Source organism: Falco rusticolus, chromosome 18 (assembly GCF_015220075.1).
Source record: "Falco rusticolus isolate bFalRus1 chromosome 18, bFalRus1.pri, whole genome shotgun sequence".
Lineage (NCBI taxonomy): Eukaryota > Metazoa > Chordata > Aves > Falconiformes > Falconidae > Falco > Falco rusticolus.
The window spans coordinates 5492898-5511845 of NC_051204.1; the positions used below are offsets into that span (position 1 = coordinate 5492898).

Consider the following 18948-nt stretch of genomic DNA (forward strand, 5'->3'; position numbering starts at 1 on the left):
CTCCGGGCCCGCCCCCCCGCCCCGCCGCGCCCCGCCCCGCCCCGCTCCGGGCCCGCCCCGCCGCCCCGCCCCGCCGCCCCGCCGCCCCGCCCCGCCGCCCGCAGCCCCGCGTGCCCGTGCCCGGGGCCGCCCGTGCCCGCTGCGGGTGCTGCGCGCCGCTGGGGGTCCGGGGCAGCGCGGCCCCGGGGGCTCGGGCGGAGCCGGGCGCTGCTCTCCGCCGAGGGCACCGGCCTCCTCCTGGTCCGGCCTCTGCGGTGCTGGGGGCGGCTGCTCAGTGTGTCTCCGGGCGGGAGGGGGGCGGTGCGGGGGAGGAAAGGGCACTGGCGAGGGGGGAGGGGGGAGCAAGGCGGAAGGAAAGGCACTGGCGAGGGGGAAGGAAAGGCATTTCGACGAGTGAACGTACAGATCCCTGGAGGAGGCGGCAGAAGTCCCATGCCAATGCTTTGGCCCCGTGTGGCAGGGCAGGGTGGGCTGGTGGGGGCACCTGCGGCCCCGTCCCCAGCGCAGCTCTACACCTGCGCCAGACGTAAGGGCAGGGCAGGGGCTCCCCATCCGCTGCTGGCAGCCGGGAAGGAAAGGGACTGAGGCTGGGATGGAGTGGGAGGAAAATCCTGGTGTTTGGAGCCGGAGAAGGGCCGAGGAGCAGCCCTGGCATTGGGAACAGCTGCGCCTCGGCAGCACCTTTCTGTCTCTCCAGCCTCCTGACACATCTGCAGCTTTTGCTGCATTTCTCACCTTGGTGGGTACTTTGCATGCAATGGAGAGAGCAGCCTTATCTGCTGTGCATCTAATTCTGCACTAATGCACTCCTCTGTCCGTCAAGGGTACCAGGTGAGGTTGGCCCTGTAAATCTCAGACCTTCACCTGAAATCTCCCCAGGTGGTGAACATCCCCTGGACAAAGCAGCCGCTGTTCTTGGAGGACTGGGCAGTGCCCACAAGGTACCTAGGCTCACTGCTACCGGTGAGCAGCACCAGAAGAAGGAGCGATTTCAGTGCAAGGAGGTGATGGTACAGGTGACTGTGACACACTACCCAACTGATGGGAGCAACTTGAGAGATACAATGGGAAGGGCCTGGTTTGGTGCAGTGCCTGTGGGAGGGTAACAAGGTACCCATGCTTCCTCCTTTGGACAAAAGTGCGAAGTCCTGCATCTGGGGAGGTACAACTCCATGCACCAGTATGTGCTGGGGCCCACCCAGCTGTAAAGGAGCTTTGCAGAGAATGACCTGGGTTGTCTTGCTGGACAATGAGCTAGCAATGTCCCCTTGCCCCAAACAAGCTGCTCATAAAGCAAACTCCATTCTTTAGGACTCTAGTACTTGGGCCAAGCGCTGTGTCTTAGGCTGGTGAGGAACTGCTGAGAGAGGTGACTTCCAGCTACGCTGAGGCACTCCAAATACCTTCACACTGAATTAAACTAAGAATCCCAACTGGTGTCAAACCATCCTTGTTGGGGCCTGAAATCAGCAGCAGTGGAGCATGAGCTTTGCAGGGGCAGAAAAAGGAGGACTGAGATACCAAAGGTTGCATTTCAGTGCCTGTGCTATGGGGAGTTCTTTGCCAGGTTTGTTCTGTTGCTGTTCAGTTGCACTCAGGGTCCTTCTGGCTCTGGCTGTTCTGTGGAGCTCATGATCAGAGCAGTGGAGACTGTTTCTGCTATGACCGGCAAATTTCCTCATGAGGAGTGACACACAAGGATGTGCAAACATGCACGTGCTCATGCACACCAGTGTAGAATCATGCAAAGGAACCTGCCCTAGAAATTCTGAGGCCTTTCATCCCAGTGCTCAGAAGACTTCATTGGGGCATGGGCATGGCACAAACCTGGAAATGAAAAGGCAGCAGTGTTCGAAACCAGATCACCACCCATATCATTAGCTGTGATGGTTTGCATTTGAGATGAGCTTGTCAGAAAATTGTTACCTCTGCAAAGGGTGCCTCTGGTCCTGCAGCAATGAAGGGCAGGTATAAAAGGCAGCCCAAGCCCGTGCTGTCTCATCCACTTCTCTTGCCTCCTTCTCCTCGGGAACCAGGTAAGTCTGAAGCCCCTTCTCCTCCTCTGCCAAAGATCTCTGCTCGATGGACACCTTAGCTGATATTGGCTATGTCCTGTGCTGTGGTTTGGATCTTCTTGTCTTGACAGAGGGAAGCGGGTGGAAGGTCTGCTTAGAGAGAGTCTGGGATGTGGCCGAGGGAGCTTTTGCTTTACAAATTGGGAGAGAGACTCACTGGGGCAGGCTGCTCGTTATAGAGCGATGAAGACTACATGCGTCTCCTGGCCGAGCCTCCAGCTCCCCACTCAGTAGTAGCCTTGTCTCCCCTGTGACAGGGTAACCAGGCTGCTTCTCACTTAGTGTTTTGCTCTATTTCCTCACTGCTTGCCTCCAAGTTGCACTTCCACCCTCAAGACATGTCCTGCTACAGCCAGTGCATGCCCTGCCGGCCCTGCGGCCCGACTCCGCTGGCCAACAGCTGCAACGAGCCCTGTGTCAGGCAGTGCCAGAACTCCACCGTCGTCATCGAGCCCCCTGCTGTGGTGGTGACCCTGCCCGGCCCCATCCTCAGCTCCTTCCCGCAGAACACCGTTGTGGGCTCCTCCACCTCCGCTGCCGTTGGCAGCATCCTCAGCTGTGAGGGAGTGCCCATCAACTCCGGGGGCTTTGACCTCTCCTGCATCACCAGCCGCTACTGTGGCAGAAGGTGTCCCCCATGCTAAAGCTGCTGGGAAAGCTCCATGGAGACACCTTGAAGAACACAGAACATGGTGCTGGGCAAAGGATCAAGATTTTCAATGTGCTTGCAGTATTGTTGAATGGCTTTGCCTTTCTTTACCTTTTCCTTTTTTGCTTCGGTTCCCCTTGGCAACAAGGTCCCACCTGGGCCAGCCTGGTGGGAACCATCTGTCTCCTCTCCCTCTCTGGGCAGGCAGACAGACGTCATGCAGGAACTTCTCCATGGCCAAAAAGCACAGACTCTTGGGTGCCCCTGGTGCTCTAGGACTTATGTCCTCCGCTTGGAGTGATCTGTTTTCTCTCTTTTGACTTATTAAAGTTCTGCTGCATTGAGGTGTGGCCTCCATGTCGTCCTTCCTTCTGTGGGCACTCACCAAGCTGCCAAAGGAAAAGGGTGCTGCTCTGGGGTGGAAGGGGGTGAGGGCACAAGGAGGCCCTTCTCCATTCACAAGGACTGGGAAGTTGGGACACTTGGCAGTGGCTCCTCTTTTGGGCACCATCCCATGGAGCTGAGGAAGTCATCCCTGGCTGCTGTGCTGCCAGTGACCGTCAGGCCTTGCCGTGCTGTGTCTCTGCTCACAAATGCCCAGGAAGGCAGGAGGCCCTGAGGGGTCAGCAGCCTCAGCTCTTGAGGAAGGGTTTTCCTCTTGCTACAGCTGGAGCTGCTCTGGGGTAGCATGGGGTGGGTGTGGGGCACCAGAAGATGATTTACTTTGCCGAATGGCAAGAGTCATAAAGCAGGGAATAGCCCTTGGGATGGCCCATAGCTGCTGCTTCACCTCCCACTCTGCTCCAACACCCAGCCTAAGGGTCATGACCAGCATGCATGGGCAGAAATTGGTTTATAAGGGCATTTCCTATGCATCTCTGAAGCCCTTTTTCTCTAGTCATACTGTTAATAACCATCATCAACAGCAGCACGATTGGACTTCCTAACCCTGCTGTACTGAACCTTGTAATAAGCCGAAGGTACCTCAGGTCTTTTGCAATGATGATCCCATCCATCTGCAATTGCCTTGTAGAAGAGACAGTGATGGCCTTTTGAGTAAGCCCTTTTGCCAAAGCACTGCCAGACCACTGCTACTGGCTCTTGGCACGACCCCTGGTTTGCCTGCCCAACAAAGCTGATCTTGGAAAGGTAGGAAAGGGACAAAGGATCCATGCAGGTTTTACACTTCAAACTAAGGGCACTGCTGCCAGAGGCTGGCTGTCCTTTTCAATGGAGATTTAAATCATGCTGCAGCTCCCCCATGCAGAAGACAGGCACTGAGCTGTCTTGAGCTGTGCTTCCCATTGCACTGCTGCGGCCTGGTTCTGTGCCCCATGTGTCTTCACTGACATGGGAGGCCACTAGAAAGGGTCACCAGGCAGAGCAGTGGCTGTTCTTTACATGGTTCTTACTCCCCTGCTCAGCCCCTTGATTTACACCCTAAGAAATGAGGATATGAAAGCTGCTCTGAGCAGGTTCAAGAGCCAGGTGTCCACCAAGCTGTTCTATCAATGCTCCTCCATCAACAGGACAGGGGGAGAAAAATATGGTGAAAAGCTCGTGGGTCAAGATAAGGACAGGAAGGTTGCTTACCAATTACTGTCATGGGCAAAAGAGACTCAACTTTGGGAAATTTATTTTTTGCCAGTGATCTGTAAGAGAGTAGGATAGTGAAAAACAAAACTAAAACTACTTCACCCCACCCTTCCCTTCTTCTCAGGCTCAATTTTATTCCTAAATCTTCTACATTTTTCCCCCAAACAGTGCAGGGCAATGGGGAATGGGGCTTGCAGTCAGTTCAAAATGCTTTATCTCTTCCACTTCTTCATCCCCATGCTCTTCCCTTGCCCCAGGGTAGGGTCCCTTCCGTGGGAGACAGTCCTCGACAGCCTTCTCCAAATGGGTCCTTCCCATGGGCTGCCATTCTTCATAAACTGCTCTAGCATGGCTTCTTTCCATGGGCTGTAGCCCTTCAAGAACAGACTGTTCCAGTGTGGGTCCCCCCTGGCACCAGAGGTCCTGCTACAAAACCTTCTCCTTCATGGGCTCCTCTCCATGGCCCACAGTTTCTGTCAGGAATCTGCTCCCTCTTGGCATCTCCACAGGCTGCAGCTTCCATCAAGGTTTCTCCATCTGCTGCAGCATGAGGTCCTCCATGGTTTGCAGGGTGACAAGCTTTGGCCAGCAGCAGGACCATCTTGGAGCTGACTGCTGCAGGCTTTGTCTGACGTGGGGGCAGCCCCTGGCATCTTATCACAAAAGCCATCCCTGCAGCCCCTCCACTACCAAAACCTGAGGTGAAACCAATACGCTGTCATTACCCTTGCATTATTACATGCAAAAACTCTTTTGCGCCTGGGCAGCTTGGCTGCAGGACAGAGCCAGGCAGCTCATGGCGAACAGCCGAGGCTGCAGCTCCCACTTGCTACAGGCAATTACACCACCCGCACCTGCAGGCAGAACACCAGAAGAAAAAAAAGCCAGCCCATCAATTAAAACCGGGCAAAAAATAAAAAGAATGCATGTACATTCACAGGGTAGCCAAAGCATTTTGTCAGCTGCTCTGTAAATTAGTGTTGCTCCTGCATTTCTTTGCCTTTAGAAGAGAGGGTGTCTACCTTGAAGTGAGTCTCGAGACAGGTTCACTGCTGCCTCACTTCTGATGGCCCAGTCTCAGTGTCTGTAGCCCAAGGGGAGTCTGGCTTGTCCCAGACATACACCCTTCCGCTGCCACATGAGCGTTCACTGTGGCACCGCTCCCTTTGCAAGGGCAGGGGCTGGTCCCAGTCCCTTGAGGAGATCACCAAGGTCAGTTGGGAGCTTCTGACACTGAGGGATATTTTTTCTTGCAATAAGAATTCCCTTGTAATATGGGAATTCTCTGGGGGGCTGCAGCAATGGGGCTGTTCTCCAGCTTTTATATTATCCTTCACACATAGACTTGAGACATGGAGAGGCTGAATGTCTGGAAGGGCCATGAAAACCTCCACTCTGCTGTTGTTTGCCCTATGTGAAAACAGCTGAGTAAACCACTGCCAAACCTTTGATTTCACTAAAGCTGAGGGAGCTGGCCATTAACTGATTCCTTGCTGTAGGGTCTGAAGGACTTGCCTAGAGTGGTCTGGAGGGGCTGAGAGCTGGTGTTGGGAGTCCTGGGTCTCAGTGGTGTGTAAACACCATCATGCTCATGTACAAATTCTTTTGGCTGTGTTCCTGGGTGTGTTCGCATGCGTATGTGTGTGCTTGTGGTAATGCACATGCAAACATGGGTGTGCACAAATGTTGTCTGTGCGTGTGCGTAGGCAACTGTATCCACAGGCGTGTATGTGTTTTAGCATTTACACATGCCTTCACGCAAGAGAGCACGAATGTGTGTGACTGGTCTACATATATGTAGGAAAAGCATGCATCTAATTAGCCTCAAGGGGTACAATAAAAATTTGCCACCAGCACACATATTTGTGTGTGTGCCTGCCTTGGAATGTGAGTACCTCTGTGTGTACACGGTTCTTTGTGTGTGCACCTATGAGGGTATGCCAAAGGTCTTGCTAAAGTCAAGGTGGACCCCAGCCAGTGCCCCTCTCCTTCCCCACAGTGCCAGACACCTTCTCACAGAAAGCAATGAGGTTGGTGAGCATGCTTTGCCCTCAGTAAACCCATGTGAGCTCTTCCCAGTCACATTCTTACCTTTTATCAGTTTAGGAATGGCTTCTGAGAGTATTTGCTCCATCGTCATTCCAGGAAATGAGCAGGGCCTGTCCAGTTGGTTCCTTGAACACCCTAGGATGCGTTCCAAGCTCTGTGCGTTGCCTAAGAGAGCTGTTTAGTCTTTCTTGGGTGTCCCTTACCAGACTCCTCCAGCACGTGAGATGAGTCCCCTGCCCACGCTGGCATGTTTTGCACGGGAAATGCTGGGGTCTCTCATCCTGTCACGCCAAAGATGCCTTGAGCGGGGAATGTGCCCAGGAAATGGAAAGGCAGCAATTCCGGAAGCCAGGACACGGCCCCCAGCATTAGCTGGGATGCTTTGCATTCAAGATGAGCTTGTCAGAAAATAATCACCTCCACAAGGGATGCCTCTGGCAGCCTGGGGCACTGAAGGTCCATGATAAAAGCCAGCCCAGCTCCTCGCTCCCTCATCCACTTCTCTTGCCTCCACTTCTCCCTGGGAGTCAGGTGAGTCTCAAGCCCCTTCTCCTTCTCTGCTGTCTCTCAAAGCTCTCACCTCAGTGGACCTCTCAGCTGGTGCCGACTTTGTTCTGTGCCAGGTCTAGGGGCTGCTTGTCATGGGGAGGGAAGTGGGGAGAAGGTTAGGCATGGAGGGAGGCTAGGACTGTCCTGAAGTGGCTTCTGGTCACAGGGGTTAGGCAGTAGCCACATAGGTCCTGGTGGCTCTTTTTGGGCCCTGGCAGGATGAGGCCAAGGAACCCTCATACATTGCTGCACAGCCTCCTCCTCCGGCCCTGCATGTTCTTTGGCTCCCCCATGGTTTGGTGACAGGCTGCTCCTCATGCATCCCCATGTTTTGCTTCCTCCCTGCCCTCTCTCCCAGGTGCACCTCCAGCCCCAAGACATGTCCTGCTGTGACCAGTGCCAGCCCTGCCAGCCCTGCCAGCCCTGCCAGCCCTGCGGCCCGACCCCGCTGGCCAGCAGCTGCAATGAGCCCTGTTGCAGGCAGTGCCAGAGCTCCACCATCGTCATCCAGCCTTCTCCAGTGGTGGTGACCCTGCCCGGCCCCATCCTCAGCTCCTTCCCGCAGAACACCGCCGTGGGCTCCTCCACCTCCGCTGCCGTTGGCAGCATCCTCAGCTGTGAGGGAGTGCCCATCAACTCCGGGGGCTTTGACCTCTCCTGCATCACCAGCCGCTACTGCGGCAGCAGGTGTCGCCCCTGCTAAAGGTGCTGGCAACGGCCTTGGATAAGGACTCCCAGGAACCCAGAAACACGATGCTGGACAAAGGATCAAACTTTGTGCCATTGTTTTAAGAGCAGCTGATCATCTCAGGCTTGTCCTGCAAGGGCAGCCTGAAATGTGTCACCCTGGGCTCTCTGAAAACATGGCCAACGTCTACCTTTCCTCTCTTCCACTTGGACTTTTTCTCTCTCTTCTTTCTTGTCTTGTGCCCTGAGAAAGCAGCCTGGAATGACCTGCCAGCCTGTCTCCTCTTGTGGGGCTGGTTGATAGGAAAAGTGAAATTCTTGGCTGTTCCTGTTCCTCCTCAGACTGAGGGCCTCCACTTGGAGTGACCTCATTTCCTTCTTTAAACTCATTAAAAAATTCCTGCAACTGTGTCTGTGCCCTTTAGGTGGTCTTTCATCTGCATGTTGACTGGTGAAGAAAGCCATTGCATGTGAAGGGAATCAGGTAGGGGCACAGGCGGACCTTTCATCCTAGTTACTCTAGGATGTAACCCTAGTTACAAGCAAGAGTGGTCTGCTTCTTTGGGGGGAGCTGTGCTGGGCAAGGAGGCTCAGAAAAAGTTGTCAAAGAGTGGCAGAAACTGGGAATGGGTAAATAGCCTTGGGGATGTTTTTCCCAAGAAAAAATATGTTTGTGCTGCCCTAGTTTACCTCGGAACACTTCCATATTTCTCCAATACCATGGATGCACATTATCAGGCCCTTTCTGAACAACATGGCTGGAGTCCTCAAGAGTCTCCAGGGGCTTTTACACCTCTGTCTTGTTTTCTTCTGGGAAAGCAGGAGTTACTTTTCCACTTTTCTGGTTGCTCTGCTTCTGCTGTGCCAAGTACTTTTGAAGAGTGGCCATGTACCTCTTAGCTCTCTCATAGGCCACCAGACTGGGTTTCTAGAGAATGCCCCTCATTTCAGCATCCGAAGAGTAGACTGCACCAGGTAAGGGCAGCACCCATACTTGTCCGAGCTAAGTTACAGGCACCAGATAATTTTTTTTCATACAGTTCATCGCTGCTTTACCAAAAGCCCTGTAATGAGCAGAAGAGCAAAACTGAAGTTCTTCACAGATTTCATAAAAGGGTATTTCCTGATACAGCATTTGCCAGGAACTGTAACACCACAAAATACTCTCAGGCATAACAGACAGCAAGCAGTTGGCATTTGTCAGTTGGCGAGCAGTTGCAAGTGAGCCAGCTGTGCAGCGTAAAGCAGGTGAAAGGGAGATTTTGTCTGGGATTCAGCAGCTTGAAGAGCCCCAGACCCCAGGTGCCATGGGGAAGCAGGCAGTGTCTCCCCCTAGTACTAAGGTAAGGACAACCTCTGGGCTAGGTGAGGGATAGAATAGAATAGAATGCAGCAGAGTAGAACAGAACAGAACGTTAGAGCTGGAAGGAAGGGACCTGCAGTGACCACCTAGTCCAACTGCCTGACCACTGCAGGGCTGAACAAAAATTGAAGCATGGTGCTAAAGGCATTGTCCAAAAGCCTCATAACCACTGACAGGCACAGGGCATCGACCTGCCTCTCCAGGAAGCCTGTTCCAGTGTTTGACCACTCTGCAAAGAAATGCTTCTGAATATCATCTGAACCTCCCTGATGCAGCTCTGAACCATTGCCATGTGCCCTCTCCCTGGAACCCAGGAGAAGAGCTCAGCACCTCCCTCTCTACTCCCCCTCCTCAGGGAGCCGTAGAGAGCAATGAGGTTGCCCCTCAGCCTCCTTTTCTCCAAACCAGACAAACCCGGCGCTCACCCACTCCTCACAGGGCATACCTTACTGCCTTTTAACCAGCCTTGCTGCCTTCCTCTGGGGGCATTCAAATAATCAACATCCTTTCTGTGTGACTGCTCTCTAGACACTCCTCTCCCAATTTATACCTGTGTCTGGTGTTACTCCATCCCAGGTGCAGAGTGCAGCATTTGAACTTGTTAAATTTCTTACCATTACTAACTGTCCAGTGCTCCTATTTATCCAGAGACCCCTGCAAGCCCTCTTGTCTCTCGAGATGCTCAACAGCAGCTCCCAGTCCGGTATCATCAGCAAACTGGCTAACGGTGCATTCAAGTCCTCTATCCAGATCATCAATACAAATACTAAACAGGATTGGCCCTGGAATGTGAGCCCTGAGGAACACCGCTGGCAGCCGGTTGCCAGCCAGATGTAGCCCCATTCACTACAACCCGTCAAGCCCTGCCGTTCAGCCAGTTCTTCACCCGGTGCACCACATACCTGCTCATCTCCCTGTCGGTCAACTTGTCCACCAGGATGCTGTGAGAGCACTATTAAAAGCCTTACTAAAAGCCAGAAAAACTGCAGCCATCACCTTCCCTTCATCCACTAGGTAGGTGACCTTATCACAGAAGGGTATCAAATTAGTTAGGCAGGACTTTCCCTTTATGGAGCCATGTTGGCTGTGCCTGGTGATTGCGTTGGTCTCTAAATACCTTTCAGCAGCAGCCAGTATGATCTTCTCCATAACTTTCCCAGGCACTGAGATTAGACTAACAGGCCCTTACAGTGGCCTCTGATGAACTTGCTGAGGTGTGCAAGTCCCTGAAGATGCTGAAAGGCTCCTGTCCCCAGAGAAAGTGAGTCTTTTGGGTACGGGCTCTGGGGGCAAACCCCATGTTGAGCTCAGTGTGTGGAGTGTCTCCCTGCAACACCTGCAGCAGTGCTAAGCCATGACATTCATGTTCCAGGACACCCAAGATATTACAAACATGAAGGAAAAGGGAAAGATAGGCAAATGAGCGGTTTTGATGCAATGTGGTTGTAAAACCACACTCAGGACACGTGAAATGTAATTCTGGAAAGAGCCAGTTCATGTTTCCAATATTCCAAAATATTTATTCTTTGCTCTTCCAGATGTACTATATTTCCTACAAGACCTCTCTGATGTCTTTACGTACATGCAGTCCAGCACGAATTCCACCTCCAGGTGGGATCTGAGTGATACCTTTCTTACCCATCCAGGTGGGAATGGGCTTCTCATCCATCTTCCTTGTACCTCACAGAGACACTTTTCTCCAGATGCCTCACTCCCTTTGTCTCCTCTTTCCCTCTGGCCCATGTCACCTTTGGACATATTCCCCACTCCCTCTCTTCCAAAAGACCTGAAAATGTCTTTGTCACCTCAGAAGGCCTTGCTGCCAACAGCCTCTGTGTCATGGCCTACTGAGGTGACATCACTCCAGTAGTTAGACCACATTGGCCTGTCACCACGGCTGCTTTTGTCAGCTTCCCCCACAGCCTCCCCTCTCCAGGGCCAGCAATTTGCTTTTCAATCCCAGAACTGTAGCCACCAGCATCTTTCTATCAGGCAGAGAACTCACAGGGTCTCAGGGATGTGGGGACTCCTCTCAGCCAGGCACTGGTGAGTCCCCAGAGCTGGAGAAGGGATATGTGAAAAGCAGGGGGGATAGCTCAAGGGGTTCAACAGAGAATCTTGTCCAGTGTCTGGCTGATGGGTCTTGCTCACCTGTGGAGGCTTTTGCTAATCCCCAGATGCAGAGCTAGGAAGACATTTTTGCTCCTTTGGCTTCTTTGGCCAGGAGGGAAAGCCACAGAAGCAGTCACGTCTCCTACCAAGAGCCCCCTCCTCTAACACTGGTCATTGGTGGACGCTGAAGAAAGAGTAAGAGTTGGACAAGCGTCTGGGATACTTCTCCTGAACACTCACTGCCGTGTCGCCCTCTGCTTCAGCATCTCAGGGGTGTTCCTGAGTCTGATCTGGCAATGCACCCTTGTGTCAAGGAAGGCCAACAGCATCCTGGGCTGCAGTAGGACGTGAGTTGCCAGCAGGAAAAGGGACCTGATCCTTCCTTTTTAGTCAGTGCTGGTGAGGCCACCTCTGGAGTGCTGGGTCCAGTTCTGGGCTCCCCAGCACAATCTATTGGAGCAAGCCCAGGAAAATGGTGCATCTTTCCTATGGGGACTGGCTGAGGGGATGGCAGTGTTCATCCCGGGGAAGAGAAGGCTCGGGAGGACCTTGGCTATGAGTGCAGATACCTGATGGGAGGGGATGAAGAAGAGATTCTTCCGAGTCAGGTGTGCACACACTGCCAGAAGGAGAAGAAATTGTTAAAAGTGCTCAGAGCAAGGAAAGGCACCAAACTGTGACCCTTCCAGTGTGCAGGTTTGCAAGGGCCAAGGGGAAGGCTGTCAGCGTGGCAGCCAGGGCGCAGCTGGGCTTCTCACAGCCCTCCAAGGCAGGAGGCGCTTGGGCATCCTCTGAGGCTGCACGGCCGGCTGTGCACGCGGTGCCAAGGGGCCGGGGCCGGTGGCGGGCGGAGCGGCAGCGCCCCCTGGCGGGCCTGGCTGGACCTGCCCCCCGCCCCAGCCGCCCGGTCCGCCCCCCCGGCGGTTCGTGCCCGGCCGCAGCCCCGGCCCCGCTCCCCGTGTCTCTCCCACGGCGCAGTAGTACACCGCCGCGTCCCGGAGCTGGGGCCGGGTCAGCCACAGGGAGCTGGACCGCCGGTCTGCCGCCACCGAGAGCCGCCCCGGAGGGTCCTGCACCAGTGAGGTCCCTTCGCTACCGCTCGCGATGTACGTGGGGCTTTGGCCCGGGAGCTGGCGGTACCAGTAGATGAAGTCGTAAGATTTTATACTGGGGTGTGAGCAGCTGAGGCTGATGCTGGTCCCCTCGGTGGTCTCCGCCGATGGCTTCTGGTGCACCTGGGCTCTGGCCGCGGCCACTGCCGAGGAGAAAAAGAAGGGAGAATCCTCAAAACCGGCTTTGTGCCCAGCCCTGCCCGCTGTTTCCCAGAACAAAACCCAGTCAGGAGCATCCGGAGAGGAGAGGTTTCCAGAGGGTGTCGGCCTGTGCATTGGCAGAAGCGTCCGTTAACAGTCGGTGGAGAGAGGAGTGCGCGGACGGCGGGTGGAAGGTGGTCAGTGGGGAAACCAGCGGGACGAGGGGGAGGAAGGCAGAGGGGAAGCAGTGACTGCAGGCGCTGCACGGGGAGACACGGGGGGACGGAGGCAGCGGGGGCTGCGCAGCGGCCAGCGCCATGTTTCCTGAGGGAACGCGGGACGGTGGCAGAGGGAGGGACGGACGGGAGGGCGGCTCGGGGGGGCAGCGCTCCGGGAAGAAGCCAGAGCGCACAGCAGCCTCCAGGGACCTGCGGGGGCCACCCCCGCTCAGCCCCGACCCCCGCCAGACCCGCGCACCCAGGAGCACGGCGGCCAGCGCCGTCAGCCACCAGCCCCGGCCCCGCCGCATCCCGCCGCTCCGCCGCCGGCCCCGGCTCCCCGCTCCGGCCGCCCCGCCCCCCCCGCCCCCCCCCGCCCCCCCCGCCCCCCCCGGCCCCCCGCGCCGGCCGCCCCGCCCCCCCCGGCTCCCCGCTCCGGCCGCCCCGCCCCCCCGTCCCCCCCGGCTCCCCGCTCCGGCCGCCCCGCCCCCCCCGGCTCCCCGCTCCGGCCGCCCCGCCCCCCCCCCCGCCGGCCCCGGCTCCCCGCTCCGGCCGCCCCGCTCTCCCCGCCCCCCCCCCCGCCGGCCCCGGCTCCCCGCTCCGGCCGCCCCGCTCTCCCCGCCCCCCCCCCCCCGCCGGCCCCGGCTCCCCGCTCCGGCCGCCCCGCTCCCCCCGACCCCCCCCGGCTCCCCGCTCCGGCCGCCCCGCGCCCCCCCACCCCCCCCCCCGCCGGCCCCGGCTCCCCGCTCCGGCCGCCCCGCTCCCCCCGACCCCCCCGCCAGCGCCGCCCAGGGCTGAGCCAGAAGCCGCCTGCGCAGCGCCAGCAGCAGCACCTTGATCCAGGGGATGGAGCAGCTTCCCAGCGCTGTCTCCCAGCTCAGGGGCTGGAACCGGCGGCCTCGGATCCCTGCGGGCGGCAGCGAGGAGCCCCGCAGCCTCCCTGCACCCCAGCCCCAAGAGCTGTGCAGAGGCAAAGGCGGTGTGGGGACAAAGCGCCCGTGCAGGGGTCGGGGTGAGCAGCAGTGTTGGGGGATCACGGTGCTGGGGCAGAATGGGCTCCCAAGGTCATCGAGATCAGCCCCTGCTTGGAACAGTTCCCCTTAGATCAGGCTGCTCTGATGGAGATTGCAGAAGCTGCCAGGGACAGCCATGCCAGTTCTCAGATTTTCTTTTAGCCTGTGGCTGAAGGAGAACTCCCCATGTTCCAGCAGCTGTTCATTGCCACTCCGCCTGTTGCAGAGCACTTCCACGGCTGGTCAGTCTTCTCTTTCCTTTGAACAGGTAGTTCCTGCTGCTGCTGGGAACAATCTGGCTCTACAGATGTACCATCTGTTCCCTGTGATTGAACATCATCCTCAAACTTGTGGAAAGTATCCTTCCTACTTCTGGCATTCATGGAAATTCATTCATCCTACTGCTGATCCCTGAGAGACCCCACTATTGTCTGCCTACTGGGCTTTGCACCACTACTCACAACTCTTTGAGCCTGGTAGTCCAGCCAATGTTCCACTCACCCTACCATCCTCTTACTGAAACCTTTTGTCACCACTTTGGTCGTAAAGTAGATATGGGAGAGGATGCCAACTCCAGCTGTGGCCCATCAGTGCTGAATCCAGGGGAGCAATCACCTCTCTTGACCTCTTGGCAATACTTTGTCTAAGGCAGCCGAGGATACCATTGGACTTCCTTGACACAGTGGCACATTGCTGGCTCATGGCCAACATGGTGTCTACCAGACCATTAGTTTTTTTTTTTCTGCAAAGCTGCTTTCTAGCTGGGTGACCCCAGGCTGCCCTGGTACATGGAGTTATTATTCCCCAGGGGCAGGAATTTTTCACTTTTCCTTCTTGAACTCCATGAGGTTCCAATCAGCCTATTTCTCCAACCTGGTGAGGTCCCCCTGGATGGTGGCCAGACCCTCTGGTATGTTGCAATTTGAGTCCAAATCAGTTTTCCTCACATGGGACACCAATTGTCACAGCATGAGCAAAACTAGCAAGCTGCAACAAGGCTTTACCATGGGTCACATCCTACTGTCCATGCTGTGTCTCCATCCTCCAGAGGCCAGGCCACACTGCTGCTTCTCTCGGCTACATCCAGCTCCTCCTCCAACCAGCCTCTCTCCCACACGCCTCAGGGCTATTTAACCACTTAGCAGGATGAGCTGCAGCTGCACATCGTCCATGACAATAACCCACTGCCTTTGCGGCAAGGCCACAGCTGCATGTTATCAATGTAATCAGCCCACTGCCTTCATTCCTCTATACTGGTATATCAGCCACTCCTCCCAGTTTGGTGTTGTCTAGAAACCTGCTGAGGGTACAATCTGTTCCATCATTCAGATTATTAACAAAGAGGTTCAGCAGGACCCAGTACTGATCCATGGAACACACCACTAGTCACTGGCCTCCAGCTTGGTTTTATGTTGCTGACCACCCTCCCCTGGGCCCCTTGCACAAATCCAGCATGCAGACCAGTGCAGATAAGAGAACACATGCATAAACATGAGCAACTTTGCACTCAATTAGGGACACCCTGGGGACACCAGCGGGGATTTGGGGGGAGCATTGCAGGGAAGGACAAGGTCCTACATGTGATCATGGTATTGCACAGAGGGGAGTTGTATCAGAGGCTGTGAAGAAAGCATAGTATTCAAGGAGTCAGTGTTCTTAGGAAAGACCTATCTGCTCTATTGGACCTTGCACTAAAGGTTTGAGGAGCCTGTACACCAGCATGAGTAACTGCTGCAAGGGAATCTGCTGGAGTGCCCAGTGCCATCATGTGCTGCACCCTGGTGAGTGTCATGGCAGAAATAACCTTCCAGTGTGTAAGGAGAAGATACAGGATTTTTTTTTTTTATTTGTTAAGTAAAATAAAAGACACCATGGCATGCGGGGGGGAGGAATCTGAAGATCTCCATGGGAGGGATCTGCGCAGTGTGCCTTGGCAAAGTCTACCTGGGTCCATGTGATGCTGCATGAACACAGGGTTCCCAGCATCTGAAGGGACGAAAGGTTTACTCGTTAGCTTTATTTGTCTTTTTATTCTATCTTACTAAAACAGCCATTTTATTATGTTATTTGCTATCTGGCCTTTTCTTCTGAAAAGCAGCCTGCACATCTTCCCCTGTCCCCCTCCCTGGTGTAAAACATGGGCAGGCAAAACAGGCAAGCAGAATTTTACTGGGAGCGGTGTTAGGTGGGGTATGGTCAAACACAGGAACTGAGACACTTCTTGCCAGCAGGGCCACAAAAAGCCCCAAAGCAGTGACGCAGGCTGACATCATTGACCTTTACCAGACTCCTCCAGCACGTGAGATGAGTCCCCTGCCCACGCTGGCATGTTTTGCACGAGAAATGCTGGGGTCTCTCATCCTGTCACGCCAAAGATGCCTTGACCGGGGAATGTGCCCAGGAAATGGAAAGGCAGCAATTCCGGAAGCCAGGACACGGCCCACAGCATTAGCTGGGATGCTTTGCATTCAAGATGAGCTTGTCAGAAAATAATCACCTCCACAAGGGATGCCTCTGGCAGCCTGGGGCACTGAAGGTCCATGATAAAAGCCAGCCCAGCTCCTCGCTCCCTCATCCACTTCTCTTGCCTCCTTCTCCCTGGGAGTCAGGTGAGTCTCAAGCCCCTTCTCCTTCTCTGCTGTCTCTCAAAGCTCTCACCTCAGCGGACCTCTCAGCTGGTGCCGACTTTGTTCTGTGCCAGGTCTAGGGGCTGCTTGTCATGGGGAGGGAAGTGGGGAGAAGGTTAGGCATGGAGGGAGGCTAGGACTGTCCTGAAGTGGCTTCTGGTCACAGGGGTTAGGCAGTAGCCACATAGGTCCTGGTGGCTCTTTTTGGGCCCTGGCAGGATGAGGCCAAGGAACCCTCATACATCGCTGCACAGCCTCCTCCTCCGGCCCTGCATGTTCTTTGGCTCCCCCATGGTTTGGTGACAGGCTGCTCCTCATGCATCCCCATGTTTTGCTTCCTCCCTGCCCTCTCTCCCAGGTGCACCTCCAGCCCCAAGACATGTCCTGCTGTGACCAGTGCCAGCCCTGCCAGCCCTGCCAGCCCTGCCAGCCCTGCGGCCCGACCCCGCTGGCCAGCAGCTGCAATGAGCCCTGTTGCAGGCAGTGCCAGAGCTCCACCATCGTCATCCAGCCTTCTCCAGTGGTGGTGACCCTGCCCGGCCCCATCCTCAGCTCCTTCCCGCAGAACACCGCCGTGGGCTCCTCCACCTCCGCTGCCGTTGGCAGCATCCTCAGCTGTGAGGGAGTGCCCATCAACTCCGGGGGCTTTGACCTCTCCTGCATCACCAGCCGCTACTGCGGCAGCAGGTGTCGCCCCTGCTAAAGGTGCTGGCAACGGCCTTGGATAAGGACTCCCAGGAACCCAGAAACACGATGCTGGACAAAGGATCAAACTTTGTGCCATTGTTTTAAGAGCAGCTGATCATCTCAGGCTTGTCCTGCAAGGGCAGCCTGAAATGTGTCACCCTGGGCTCTCTGAAAACATGGCCAACGTCTACCTTTCCTCTCTTCCACTTGGACTTTTTCTCTCTCTTCTTTCTTGTCTTGTGCTGCCCTCAAAGCCTGCTGTGAGGACCCCAGAAAGCAGCCTGGAGTGACCTGCCAGCTTGTCTCCCTTTGCCATGCTGGCCAACGGATACGCTGTGGGAACTCTGCTGCAGGAAAAGGCAAACAGATTCTTGGCTGCTTCTGCTCCTCCCTGCACTGGTGGTCTCCACTTGGACAGATCTCCTTTCCCTCTTTAGACTCATTAAAAGTTTTCTGCAACTGTGTCTGTGTCCTTTTGGTTGTCTTTCATCCGCACATTGACTGCTGAGGGAGGGACATTGCTTTGAAGGGGAAACAGGTGGGGGCACAGGGGGACCCTTCATCACTCCTAGAGGCATTGGATGGTGGAACAGAATGCAACGAGTCCTCTTTCAGGCACTGCCTCTTGAAGCAAAGGATTCATCAAGTCATGGAATCATAGAATAGTTTGCGTTGGAAAGGACCTTTAAATGTCATCTAGTCCAACCCCCCTGTAATGAGCAAGGGCATCTTCAATAGATGAGGTTGCTCAGTGCCCTGTCCAAGCAGACCTTGAATGTTTCCAGGGATGAAGCATCCGCTACCTTCCTGGGCAACCTGTGCCAGCGTTTCACTGGCCTTATTTAAAAAATCTCTTCCTGATAGCTAGTCTGAATCTATCCTCTTCTAGCTTAAAAATGTTACCCCTTGTCTTATTGCAACAGGTCCTGCTGAAAAGTTTGTCCCCATCTTTCTTGCAAGCCCCCTTTAAGTACTGAAAGGCTACAATAAGGTCTCCCCAGAGTCTTTTCTTCTCCAGGCTGAACAATGCCACCTCTCTCCGCCTTTCCTCATAGGAAAGGTTCCACCTTTCTGATCATTTTTGTGGCCTCCTCCGCACCTACTCCAACAGGACCATGTCTTTTGTGCATGGTGGACTCCAGAGCTGTATAGACCCTAGCTATCTCATAGGCCATCAAACCTGGTTTCTGGAGAATGTACCCTATTTCAGCATCCACAGAGTGGACCACATCAGCCCTCATGGTTTCTCTGGGTAATGGCAGGACCTGTAGCTGCTTGAGCTAATTTCCAGGCACCAGATAAATTTTTTTCACATAGTCTATCCCTGCTTTACAAAAAGCCCCATGCAGAGCAGAGGATCTTGCTGCCATTCAGAGGGACCTCAACAGGCTGGCAAAATGGGCTCAGAGGAGCCAAAGTCCTGCACCAGGGGAGGAGCAACCCCATGCACCAGTATGTACTGAGCACTGTCCAGCTGTAAAGCAGATTTGCAGAGAATGACCTGGGTTGTCCTGCTGGGCCCCAACTTGACAATGGGCCAGCAATGTCCCCTTGCCTCAAAGAAAGCCAGTGGTGTTCTGGGCTGCCCTGGGAGGAGTGTTGCCAGAAAGTTGAGGAACATGATGGTTCCTCTCTACTCAGCACTGATGAGGCCACTCCTGGAGTACTGGTTCCAGTTCTATCCTCCCCAGTACAAGGGAGCTATGGAACTACTGGAAAGAATCCGAAGAAGGGGCACAAGGATGATGAATGAACTGGAGCATCTCTCCTGTGAGGAAAGGCTGAGAGAGCTGGGACTGTTCAACACCAAAGAGAGGGCTCAGGGGGGATCTTACCAACTTATATAAATACCTGAAGGGAGGGTGTGGTGGGTTGACCCTGGCTGAACGCCAGGTGCCCACCAAGCCACTCTGTCACTACCCCTCTTCAGCTGGACGGAGGAGAGAAAATATAATGAAAGACTTGTGGATCAAGATGAGGACAGGGAGATCACTCAGCAATTACTGCCACAGTCAAAACAGACTCGACTTGGGGAAATTAATTTAATTTGTTGCCAATCCAGTCAGGGTA

The 18948-nt window shown here is 55.1% G+C and overlaps 4 protein-coding genes and 1 long non-coding RNA gene across 5 annotated transcripts in view; 4 read left to right on the forward strand and 1 right to left on the reverse strand.

Moving 5' to 3' along the window:
* Positions 1 to 12862, reverse strand: part of LOC119158898 (T cell receptor alpha chain MC.7.G5-like) — a 28533-nt gene extending 15671 nt beyond the window's left edge. Inside the window, 2 exon segments of the mRNA XM_037411334.1 lie at positions 12052 to 12335; positions 12811 to 12862. Of these exon segments, the coding sequence (XP_037267231.1) occupies positions 12052 to 12335; positions 12811 to 12862 (336 nt within the window).
* LOC119158900 (feather keratin Cos1-1/Cos1-3/Cos2-1-like) lies at positions 1958 to 2719 on the forward strand. Its single transcript, XM_037411336.1, has 2 exons — positions 1958 to 2036; positions 2412 to 2719. The coding sequence occupies exons 1-2, from the start codon at positions 1958 to 1960 to the stop codon at positions 2717 to 2719; spliced, it is 387 nt and encodes a 128-aa protein (XP_037267233.1).
* Positions 7283 to 7841, forward strand: LOC119158901 (feather keratin Cos1-2-like). The gene has a single exon (XM_037411337.1). The coding sequence runs from the start codon at positions 7298 to 7300 to the stop codon at positions 7619 to 7621; it is 324 nt and encodes a 107-aa protein (XP_037267234.1). The 5' UTR covers positions 7283 to 7297; the 3' UTR covers positions 7622 to 7841.
* LOC119158902 lies at positions 12157 to 14671 on the forward strand. The gene is made up of 3 exons (XR_005108006.1): positions 12157 to 12234; positions 12407 to 12527; positions 13833 to 14671. It is a non-coding gene; the product is annotated as an uncharacterized LOC119158902 (long non-coding RNA).
* A 5-nt stretch (positions 14672 to 14676) lies between these two features.
* Positions 14677 to 17302, forward strand: LOC119158899 (feather keratin Cos1-2-like). Its single transcript, XM_037411335.1, has 2 exons — positions 14677 to 16173; positions 16550 to 17302. Exons 1-2 carry the CDS (start codon positions 16105 to 16107, stop codon positions 16892 to 16894), a joined length of 414 nt encoding a protein of 137 aa, XP_037267232.1. The 5' UTR covers positions 14677 to 16104; the 3' UTR covers positions 16895 to 17302.
* Positions 17303 to 18948: the final 1646 nt, after the last annotated feature.